The 12,517-nt window shown below is 40.6% G+C and overlaps 1 protein-coding gene across 1 annotated transcript in view; it reads right to left on the bottom strand.

Moving 5' to 3' along the window:
• CHRNA5 (cholinergic receptor, nicotinic, alpha 5 (neuronal)) overlaps nucleotides 1-12,517 on the bottom strand; it is a 31,390-nt gene that overhangs the window by 4,473 nt on the left and 14,400 nt on the right. The window contains exons 2-5 of the mRNA XM_010843288.1: nucleotides 9,265-9,416; nucleotides 4,907-4,951; nucleotides 3,159-3,268; nucleotides 416-1,247 (exon numbers count right to left, since the gene is read on the bottom strand). Of these exons, the coding sequence (XP_010841590.1) occupies nucleotides 416-1,247; nucleotides 3,159-3,268; nucleotides 4,907-4,951; nucleotides 9,265-9,416 (1,139 nt within the window). The remainder of the gene's footprint in view (nucleotides 1-415; nucleotides 1,248-3,158; nucleotides 3,269-4,906; nucleotides 4,952-9,264; nucleotides 9,417-12,517) is intronic.

The raw sequence follows: 12,517 nt of genomic DNA, 5'->3' as shown, positions 1-12,517 counted from the left end.
ATAGAGAGCCAGTGGGAATCTGCCGTGTGACACCGGGAGCTCAGCCCAGTGCTCCGTGACAACCTGGAGGGGTGGGATGGGGTGGGAGACGGGAGGGAGGTTCAAGAGGGAGGGGACATATGTGTACCTGCGGCTGATTCATGTTGATATATGGCAGAAACCAGCACAATATTGTAAAGTAATTATCCTCCAATAAAAAAAGTCATCCAAGATGTGGATGGGGGAAAGGAGATGTGAGATTTGTGTATATGCCACATGTTGCAGATGTTTTCACTGAAATTTTAGTAACAGTCTTTTACAAAACAGTCTGTAAATATCTCTGGCCCTCAATCTATACTTAGTCTTAAGGGTCATGCCAGGGGCCTGACTTCGAATCAAAACAGACATGGATTTGTAAATACATGTGGTCACAGACCTCACGGACATCGGTCTCCTTCATGACATGTCTTGTGATATAGCGAACGGAATCCAGTGCAGCTTCCAGGGCGTTTCTAGAAGATCTGGGTCCACGGCTGCTCCGAGCTTCCTCCTTCTGACTGAAGTACCTGTCTACGTGACTTCGCATGCAAAGCAGTTTCGGTAGCTTGTGAAGAAATATCTTGCGGACCCACGGAGCCATAGCGTCGTGCGTTGAGGAAGAACGGTGATGAATGTTGATAGCAAAGACAGTGACCATGATAGACAGTGTCACAAAAATCATCGTGAACACCAGGTACTCTCCAATCAGAGGTATGACTTTGGAAGATGAGGGTATGATCTCTTCAATAACGAGAAGGAAGACAGTCAGAGACACAAGTACTGAAGTGCAGAGACAGATCTTTTCACCTTCATTTGAAGGAAGATAGAAGACAAGTACAGTTAAAAATGAGAGCCCAATACAGGGTATAATGAGGAACAAGGTATAAAAGAGAGGCAGACGCTTAATTACAAATGAGTAAGTGATGTAAGGATACCAGCAACAGCTGTCGGTTCTGTTTCCTTTGCTCCCTGTTGCGCTGACAATTTCCCATTCTCCATTATCAAAAAAATCTCTCTTGTCTACATCTTGGTCCTCCAAAATTATATCAACCTGTGATCCATCGTAAGTCCAAGAACCAAATTTCATGGAACAGTTTTGGAGATCAAATGGGAAAAATGTGACGTCGATGGTACATGAACTTTTGTAGTTTGCCGGTGGAGTCCAGGTCACCTTGCCGTCGTACCTGACGACGGTTTTGGTACTGGCCCCTTCAAAACGTCCATCTGCACTGAAATACACACACACACAGTAACAAGGCAGAGAGTGAACAACCCGGGCGTATGTTTTACAAGCCTAATGTCTATAAGAAAGCTTACATTATAGCATGAAATATTCTTAAAATTATTACACTTGAGATATACCTACAACATGTAGGGGAATCTAGAGTCCTTAAATATCTAACTCTACTGAAGTTGAACCACTGTTTCCATGTCTACTCCAGGACCAACAGATCTGTATTTACAGAATCTAGAGATTCATGTAGTTGAAATGATTTCACTTTGATTACATACAAAAGGTAATTGGCGCTAGTGGTAAAAAACCAATGCAGGAGATGCAAGAGACACGGGTTTGAGCTCTGGGTCAGGAAGATTCCCCTGGGGAAGGAAATGGTGACCCACTCCAGCATTCTTGCCTGGAAAATCTCACGGACAGGGGAGCCTGGTGGGCTACAGTCCATGGGGTCGCAAAGAGTCAGACACGACTGAAGCGACTTAGCATGCATGCACACACAAAATATAACTAGGCTGTTTATAACAGTGGACATGCATAGAGCCAGAACCTGAATCCATATTCCTAGACCCACTCCCTCCAGTGATTGTCCCCCTCCATGACAGATACTGGACACTTCCTACAGTCATGGGGAAAGAACAACAGTCCCAAGCTGGGCAGAGCCCTGGAAAACAGCTGTCCCTCTCGAAGTCTGTTACCACGTGAACTCACACTGGAGAAGTCTAGCGGGAACCACCACCACCAACATGAGCTATCTTTATTGTTCTCTATGTTAAAATTCATGTAGCTTTTGCACACTCCTCTGCAATATATCCATGTTAAATATAAAACTGCAGTGACTTCGAGTAAAATGATGCTTCAGAAAGCTGCATCGTGCTACCTTGCAGCTCTGTTCACTCTTTCCATGTTGAGAAGCATGGAGGTAAAGGTTTAAAAAGTGAGAAACATTTTTGCTCAGCCTTTGCTCTGTCCTCAAGCCAATGCCTTTTTGCAAATAACATAAAGTACATTAGGATGAGCACAGATTCCCCAGTGTCCTGGAGTGGTTGGTCCTAGAAAAAAATGAAACTGGCATCCAGAAATACCCTCTCCCCTAAGTCAAAAACCATAATTGAAACACATTTAGGTAGAATACTCATTAATACGAGCTAATAATCAACCCAACATTCCTCACTGTGGGAAAATTATGACAACATAATTTTCAAAATTATTGAAACATCAAGCAAACATCTAAACATCTAAGCAAATTAAAAGGATGCGCATTTAAACATAAAGTATGACCTTAACTATTTAAAAAAAATAATACCAAAAAATCTGGAAGGCAGTCAGCAAATATGTAGGCTTGAAAATAGGAGGTAAATAGGAATGTCAGGCTGGTTTACTATGAACACCTCCACCCCCACCACCACACGTGAGCTGTGATCTTAGACAAAACATAACTACCCTTGGCCTCCATTTTCTCATGTGGCACATAAATGTAGTCATCCCTAGTTCGTGAGGTTATCTTGAGACTCAGATGGCTAGAGCACGCATGGCACTGAGCGCACTGCCAGGCAGAGTAAGTTCACTGTGCAGGTAAGCCAGCAGCTGTGGCTGGCTCCATGTGCTGGGCTCACGGGACTGACTATGTTTCCCCCAACTTCTTCATACCTTCCTGGACTTTCCAAATGGATTACAAATTTTTAAAATCCAAGAACACTTTTATGATCAGAAAATAATTCACAAGAAAAATGGAGAGAATCCACAGAACATATTTGTAGGCTCACGAAACAAAAGAACACAAGATTAAGTCATGGGACTTTACGTAGGCAAACAATGTTCAAAGGGAATAAAAAAAAATACTGGTGCCTAATGGTGATATGACTTCTTTCTTAAGAAAACATAAAATGGTATTTTGACTATAACTTACTTATCAAACAAAACGATATCTGGAGTCCAGAGAGAGTCTGAAGGGACACGTATAAGTTTTATTCCACCGTAGTCATCAGGGTTCCATCTTAACTTCACATCTATCCACTCCTTTAAAACAAAGAAACCTGCATCAATTTCAATAAAAGCAATAGCCAAAAACAGTGAAAACTCTACTCTTTTTGCCAAACTCAGATATTTTAGACACGAAGTCCCCTCTACTCCCAGCAGAGAAAACTCACCTCCACATCCTTCTTATGGGCACTGGGGGACAGCCCTGTCCCCTCTTGAGGTGGCTGTAACTATGGCCCTCATGAGACAGGTGAGGACCAGAGCTGGGTGTGTTCATTGCTGTGCTCGACACCTCTTCTACCAGCTAACCATACCCAGGAGCTACAGCCTGGTCCAGGCCAGGCAAAGGTCCAGGTTCAAGGAAAACATTCTCTTTTCTAGCCGTTTTGTCATTGACTTAGCTGGACTAGGCCATGCAAAGAGCAGACAGATTTATGACACATTCCACATAGTTAAACACACCATCCCACCTCCGCATCGTAATAATTCTGTGATCAGGTAAAGACTTGCACCCCAAGGAAAGCACATACGCCTTTAAAGAGTTTGGGGCTAGAGAACTGGTAGTAAGTATTAAAAATCAGGGACAGGACTTCCCTGGTAATCCAGTGGTTAAGAGTCCACCTACCAATGCAGGGGACATGGGTTCCATCTCTGCCTGAGAAGATTCCATATTCTGCAGGGCAACTAAACCCCTGCACCATAACCACTGAAGCCCCCGTGCCCCAGAGCCCATGCTCCACAACAAGAGATGCCATGACAATGGGTCTGTGCACCGCAACAAAGAGTAGCCCCCGCTCTCTGCAACTAGAGAAAGCCTGTGCGCAGTAATGAAGACCCAGTGCAATCAAAGATAAATAAAATCAGGGGTAATAAAGAACAAACAAAGGGAAGCGCTCAACAGCACTTGGGCACATATGACGGTCCAGAAACAGAAAGAAAAACTCCTTTATATAAAAGGGACTATGAAAATAAAAATAAATCATTACATTCTTGCCTGCTCCCATCTCATTCAGAGTAAAAACCAAAATCCTACAGTGGCCTAGAAGCCACTACTCATAACCTATGCTAGGAGTACCCATCGGCCTCTGGTAGCTTCACTGACCTCATCTCCCACTCCCATCCCGTGGCCACTCACCCCTAGCAGCTGGCTTCTTTGCTACTCCCTCAACACACCAGGCACCTTCCAACCTCAGGGCCTTTGCACGTTTGTGTCCCTCTGCTGGACGCTCCTCCCCCAGATACTTGCGTGGCTTGCTTCTTCTTCAAGTCTTTGTTCAAATCTTACCTTCTCAGTGGCACTTCTCCTGCCATCCAATTTAAAAGTCCAGTCCCCAACACTTCCTGTCTGCCTTTTCAGTATTTTTCTCCAAGCTTATCAGCTTGAAAAGTACTATACAACTTCCTATTTATCCCACTGCCCCCCATTGGAATGACGTTCCTTGAGGGCTAGACTTCTGTCTGTTTTGTTCACTGCTGCTTCCCCAGTGCCCAGAACAGTGCCTGCCAAATGCTAGGCACTCAGTATTAACTGCATGAATACAAGACTCCATCTACCTCACTTTTCTGCCTCCTGCTTGTCCACCGAGACCAAATATTCATGTCCCTTCTGTGCTACAAACTCTGTAATAACAATGGCACCAGTTAACAGTTACATGGCCCTTCAAATTCAATACATACCTGTTTCAACCAGACATTGGTTGTCATTAACTGATTTTTCTCATCCTATAAAATAAAAAAATTTAAAAGGTTGATTATTTCAATTACAGAAATGATAATTCTTTAAGAATTTTATCAGATTTTATATAAGCACTCCTCTCTATAGAATAGTACATTCTGTTCATCAGTCCGGTTCTCTAGAAAAGCAGGATCTTTTTTTCCAGCCTAATCTCACATTATTCCTTCCAACATACTCTGTATTTCAGATAACCTGCCATAAAGGCCACCATTGGCATTTTCCCATTTAACGTTAATAGTCTCAAAGACTACATTTCCTTAAATCTAAGATGCAATCTAAGAAGCACAGCATTATTTTATGTACTTAGCACTAAGGAAGAAAGAAAAAGGCTGATAATGAATTGTAAGCTGTCGTTAATTATAAGACATCTTGATTTCAGAAGTACTAAAACGTGGGGAAATGTACATCCTACAATTGGTGAGATACAGTGTATGCATTCTTGAGGGGCTATAACTTGTCATTTGCTTCTGCAAAGGCACAAATGTCAATCTCTCTATGGAGCTGTTATGTAGAAAAAGTGTGGAGGTCAGAGACTTGGATGTTAAATTCATAAAGCTTTTACCTCCGACTTTTCTAGAGAACCAGGGGTCCTTGCCACTTAGACCTTCCTATTGTCTCATCTTTGCTTATGCCAGTCCTTCACTGAATTTTCAAGGCCTAATTAAAGTGGCAGCTCTTCCGTTAAATTTTACTGAAATGTCATAGAGCCAACTGCACCACTAAAAGATCATCATGGTCATCAACCACAAACGGACCTTGTATAGGATACAATGCTCAGAGCACAGAGACCCACAGAAGCCAAGGCAGTCGCTACAGTTGGGGAAACAGGATGGGGTATAAATAGCTTAGGTGACTAGAGTATCCCCATTGCCTATCCCATCCAAACAACACATGAAGGTCCTAGGAGAAAGGAGCAGGACAGAAAAAAGCATACCCCTAGGCACAAAGGCAGCTGTTAGTCCCTACATGGAGAATGGGTCCTAGGAAAGAGCATGGCCATCCCGCTTATGGTGTGTTTTCCAAAGAGCAATTTTCCTCGATTAAAATACTAGCGCTGGAAAGGAACTAGAGATTTTTTCTATCATAATCCCTTCATTTTGCAAACGTGGAAACTGGCCCAATGGAAACTTGCTTAAAATCACACCACCAGTTTGTGGGTAAAATCTACTCTAGAACTCAAAACTCCCAAATTTAAACCCTACACCACCAGCTCTACTGCCCACCCCAAAGTCACACACCATCCAGAATAACTGCTGAGCCCTCTATTAGAATATGCCTTTCAGGCAGAAGTTCTAAACAGAGGCATCAAAAATTAGGGGAGTTTTGGTAAACACATAATAGGCATGCTGCATGCCAGTAGGTCATCTGTGAGACTCTGATGAAAATTATAGACCATTTCCCCAGAAAATGTGAACACACATCAATTTTACGCTGTGAGGTAGGACCTAGTCAGTACTTAGTATCTTCAACAGTAACATAGATAAAAGAATAATCCATAAATTCACAACTGGCTCAAAAGATGTGGAAGTAGCCATTGACTCAGGGGATATAGCTTATTTCAATCTCAAGTGTCTCTCGAGCATCTGTCGTGTGTTTAACCCAGTGGAGGATGCAACTGAGGATAGAAAAGTGTAAGATGACACTCAGGAGGAAACCACAAATAAATGAAATGTTAATACTCATAAGCAAAGCAGAAAAGTTTTAGGATTAGTAGATTGATTTTAACCTGACCATAAAAATAAAATCAAAACAAACAAGCCAACACTGAGGTTTTAAAAAGAGAGCGAGAACACAATGGAACGGGAATCTGAGGAAACTTCCAGAGCCACTAAACATGACCACAAGGTTGCAGGGCAAAGACTTCAGCGATGGAAAGGAACATAAACCTACTGATAAGCAATTCAGTGAAATTCTGGTGTCAATGTCCAGGACCCTTGGCCCTCATCTTCCTTCACTACAGTCCCCCTACCCTCCCACTGCCATGACTGTACATTTTCTGGGCTGTTCTCTTAAGAGGCCACCCTTCCTCAACTTCTCTGCTTGGCTAACCCACCCACTTTCTATGAATGTTTTTGAAGGATCAGGCTCCTGCTCTCTCTGCTTTAAAAACGCACCAATTCAAAGCTTTTAACAATCACCCCTAGGCCAGTAATTCCAAAATGACATCCTCAGCCTTGTCTCTCACTTCAGACCCAGACTTGACCTTCCAGGGGCCTCGCCAACATTTTCTTTTGAATGCACCACGATGGCCTCATAGCAAAAGCAAATCCATCATCTTCTCTGTCCTGCCTCCATCACAACTAGGTTTTACTTTCCAATTGGTTACCCTTCTAACCATCCAGGCTTCAGAATCAGACGCCTCCCCCCATACTCAGTGGTCAAGTCCTGTTCCTTCTTATATGTGGTCTTCTAACTTGCCTCTCAAGCTTCTAATCTTTCCCTCCTCAAAGCCATGTATTTGTATTAATCTTCCTAAAGTTCTGCTTTTACCATGTCTGTTACCCATCAGATCTCTCATTCACTCAGCATTTACTCTGTGCCAGACACCATGTTAGAAGAGACACAAGGACTAAGGCTCACTCTGCCTTAGTGAGGAGACAGCACATGAGTGCCAGTCAGTGTAACTGGATCAGAGGAGAGACTGTCTTCAGAAGTTTGGATTTCAGAGTCTGACAGACGAATTTGGCCTTGCAGGAAAAATGGCTTGTGCTGAGAAGGAAAGTCCCCCAAACAGCGACGGCGGGAGCAAAGGCACAGTGGCAGCCAGGTATCACTCGCCACCTCCTCTCCCGTCCAGTCACACCACTGATCTGAACCGCTCAACAAAAAGGCTTAGCATCACTTACGTAATCACTGTGATCATACTGTTCCTTGTTATTAAAGTTCTTTCTTCTCTGCGTGCCAGATCCTATGCTTAGCACAAGGCCAGCTCAAGCACTCTGCCTTCTTTGATAGTCTCAGTCACCAAGATCTGAATAGCCAGATTTCTGTGACATCACGCTTTAGTACTGCAGTGTTCTACCCTTACTCCATTTACATGCTAACGATCCCAACTGGAAAGAAAGGTTGAAAGCAAGTCCTAGTAACTACATCCTACTTCCCTATTTTTAATTTATATTTAAAATCTCCCTGGATTGCCCTGCAAAGGATCAAGCACAGAATCCATATTGATTGATCTTTCTGGAAGGAATGTGGTGACCTATATTAATCAACAGACTTCAAAAACTGTATATCTTTTGATTCACCACCTTCCTTGCTTATTATGTACAAATATATTCATCATTGTCATTTATAATAGGAAAAATTGGGAACAATTTTACAAAAGTTTCTGCTATTATAAAAGAATGTTTAAAATAAATTATAAATTAAATATAGCCATTAAAAATTAATTTAAAGATTATGTATTAACATAAAAAATGTTCATCACATAACAATAGGGGAAAAAGTAGTAATCAAAATTATATCTAAAATAATATCACAATTTTATAACGTACTCATAAAGAAAAAACTGGCAAGAAATACAACCAAACATGACCAGTGGTCACCTCTGGGTGGTAGAATTACAGTCAATTTTTGTTTTCTTATTTGTATTTTTTTGAACTTTCAAAACTCTTTCCAAAAACCATGCACTGCTTCTATAATCAGAAAATAAAGGCACACTTATGTTACACACACACACACACACATACACACACACAAATACTTGTCAACTATTCTGGGAACACAACAGGGAAATAATTATTGATTAATATGATCAGAACAAGAAGAAACTAGATTGAAAATTAGTGTGAACCTTTTAGTTTAAAATAGAATCTCTTGACAACAAAAACAAGTTTATGAAGAGAATTTACTTCCTGGTAAATCTCACATGAAAAGATCTCAGAAACATTGTAAGTGTGATACTAAAGCAATAATCTGTTGAGATCCTTTTTGGTTCTAAAAATCTACAACTCTAACTCTTGGATTTTTTCTTTTAAAATTTTGATCTTTTGGTCATATTTTTAAAACACATTTAAGGAGAAACTTCCATATAAAATATTTAATCACTTCGAATTTATTAAGAATAGGCCTATTTTAATCACCAAATGAGATAAAATGATTTCTAAACTCTACCAGATTACATAAACATACAGTATTCCTGTGTCTGCAGTGTAATCATTGTTTTTCCCTGGTGAGCTCCTTGAGGACAACGGCCGTGTTCATTCACCCGTTATCTCTGTGGCCTGGCACGGCGCTTGCGTGCACAAGACACTCTGCATAAACCTGTGTGAAACGAATACATAATGACGCGCACACCTACCACATCCACTAACTGAGATATTGCGAGGCCGAACTTTATTTTTATTCTGTCATTCAGGTGTTCCACAGGACGAACCCATCTTTCGTAGTCTTGAAATAAATCCTTAAACAAACTATCTTCATGTTTGGCAACAACGGATGGTTCAGCTAATCCTGTACAACAAATTTTTGGAAGTTAGTGGATTGGCTTCTCTCCCATGAAACACATAGACTTTTAAAAAGTTCAGCATTACGAATGAACCAAAGGGGGCGACAGAGGATGAGATGGTTGGATGGCATCATCGACTCAAAGGACATGAGTTTGAGCAAACCCTGGGAGATCGTGAAGGACAGGGAAGCCTGCATGCTGCAGTCCATGGGGTCACAAAGAGTTGGACGCGACTGAGCGACTGAACAACAACAAAGTATTATTTAGGCTATTGACATAGGAGATTTTAATATAAAATATTAATACAAATGTTTGTGATCCAGGAGGGACACTCTGGCTCAGATCTATTTCTTAGTTAAATCAGATTATTCACATGGAAATAGGCTGAGTTCCATAAGAAGCACTCAGTACTTAACACAGAGTAATTTAACACCTAAGTAACAAAAGCTTTTAAATTACCAGGGCTGGGGGGTTGCTTGTCATAAAACTCCAAACCTAGAAAACAGATGTATTAAAATGTATTGGTAAACTGGTGCCGGTGGTAAAGAACCCACCTGCCAATGCAGAAGACATAAGAGACGTGCTTCAATCCCTGAGTCTGGAAGATCCCTGGAAAAGGAAATGGCAACCCACTCCAGTATTCTTGCCTGCAGAAACCCATGGACAAAGGAGCCTGGCAGGCTATAGTCCACTCGGTTGCAAAGAGTCGGATACGACTAAGCAACTTAGCATGCAGCATAAATATAAAATAAACCTGCTTTAATTTGTTGTTGTTGTTCAGTCACTATGTCGTATCCAACTCCTTGAGACCCCATGAACTGTATGCTTTAATTTAAATGCATTTAATATATACAAACACATAAATATTGAGTAAATTATTCAGCTTTGTCATATCTTTGCTACACATTGTATACAATTACCTTAGGGTTCAAGACTTAAAAAAAAAAGACAAAATTTTAAAAGTTTGAGATGCCATAGCCAAAGATTAATTAGATTTATGGATCATAGTAATGTTTACACTTCTACTGAGTTTAAATATGTCTCTTTAAAGAAATGGGTTTTTAGTGTTTTATGGACACTGGAGTGTATCTGTTAGGAAATGTGGAATCCGTGAAATTCAAGGATGATATTTACTCAAAACTCATGATTTAACAAAGAAAAAACACTTATTTAAAACAAAATGTCAATGGCTTATTTATCATAAAGTATATATTGCAGGTTTGGAGTAGCTAGTGCTGATCTTTCTCTAACCTGAAAAAATGATTTGACAGAAAATTAGCACTTTCACAAAATCTCTTTTTGTTATGAGAGACCATGTTTTCTATGTAGAGCTATTAAAAAGTATCTAGTTATTTTAGCTAGAGGAAATCCATCCTCTGATTTTCTCTCACTGCCTATTCCTTAATTAATAGAGCAGCTCAGTCTTCAGAGTTTATGTCTTGCTTCCCTAGGCTATTTAAGATATTTGATTTAACCTATAAATACCATAAGTTTGTGCCATGCCTCTGTAAAAGTCTCCTGCTGAAATGCACAGTATTGGAGCTATTGCAATTCAATTAGAATATTATACACGAAGGAGTCATTCTCTGTAATGTTTAAAAGCTGTTAATTTCAGAGGTTAAAGTTAAAATAACATTATTGACCAGTTTCTCCTATTCTAATTCTATTTTAAAATGTTATAGTCTCTGAAACACCAAAACTTTAAGGTTGTTTAAAAGACAGCGAGAACACTGATGGGATTGGGTAAATATTGGATGGTCATGTATATCATGTGTATAGTGAAAACATCTATGCCAGGCACTGAATTTCTGAGAGACTTTTCAGAACCATGAGGTTTGTGTCCAGAAATGCTGTTGAGGGAAGTTCCTTTTCCATTTTAGGTTATTGCAAGATACCGTGTCTAGTTCCCTGTGCTATACAGTAGGTCCTAAAAAAATTTTTTTAATGTTTTTTAATAGCATCTAAGAAAACTTTTCTCCTTTGCTTTTCGCTTCTCTTCTTTTCACAGCTATTTGTAAGGCCTCCCCAGACAGCCATCTTGCTTTTTTGCATTTCTTTTCCATGGGGATGGTCTTGATCCCTGTCTCCTGTACAATGTCACGAACCTCATTCCATAGTTCATCAGGCACTCTATCTATCAGATCTAGACCCTTAAATCTATTTCTCACTTCCACTGTATAATCATAAGGGATCTGATTTAGGTCATACCTGAATGGTCTAGTGGTTTTCTCTACTTTCTTCAATTTAAGTCTGAATTTGGTAATAAGGAGTTCATGATCTGAGCCACAGTCAGCTCCTGGTCTTGTTTTGGCTGACTGTATAGAGCTTCTCCATCTTTGGCTGCAAAGAAAATAATCAATCTGATTTTGGTGTTGACCATCTGGTGATGTCCATGTGTAGAGCCTTCTCTCATGTTGTTGGAAGAGGGTGTTTGTTATGACCAGTGCATTTTCTTGGCAAAACTCTACTAGTCTTTGTCCTGCTTCATTCCGTATTCCAAGGCCAAATTTGCCTGTCACTCCAGGTGTTTCTTGACTTCCTACTTTTGCATTCCAGTCCCCTATAATGAAAAGGACATCTTTTTTGGGTGTTAGTTCTAAAAGGTCTTGTAGGTCTTCATAGAACCGTTCAACTTCAGCTTCTTCAGCGTTACTGGTTGGGGCATAGACTTGGATTGCTGTGATATTGAATGGTTTGCCTTGGAAACGAACAGAGATCATTCTGTCATTTTTGAGATTGCATCCAAGTACTTTGTTTCGGACTCTTTTGTTGACCATGATGGCTACTCCATTTCTTCTGAGGGATTCCTGCCCACAGTAGTAGATATAATGGTCATCTGAGTTAAATTCACCCATTCCAGTCCATTTAGTTTGCTGATTCCTAGAATGTCGACATTCACTCTTGCCATCTTTTGTTTGACCACTTCCAATTTGCCTTGATTCATGGACCTGACATTCCAGGTTCTATGCAATATTGCTCTTTACAGCATCGGACCTTGCTTCTATCACCAGTCACATCCACAGCTGGGTATTGTTTTTGCTTTGGCTCCATCCCTTCATTCTTTCTGGAGTTATTTCTCCACTATCTCCAGTAGCATATTGGGCAC

Source organism: Bison bison, unplaced genomic scaffold (genome assembly GCF_000754665.1).
Source record: "Bison bison bison isolate TAMUID 2011002044 unplaced genomic scaffold, Bison_UMD1.0 scf7180017864181, whole genome shotgun sequence".
NCBI lineage: Eukaryota > Metazoa > Chordata > Mammalia > Artiodactyla > Bovidae > Bison > Bison bison.
The sequence above is the reverse complement of the archived record's forward strand: the minus strand, read 5'-3'. Positions and strand labels throughout refer to the sequence as shown.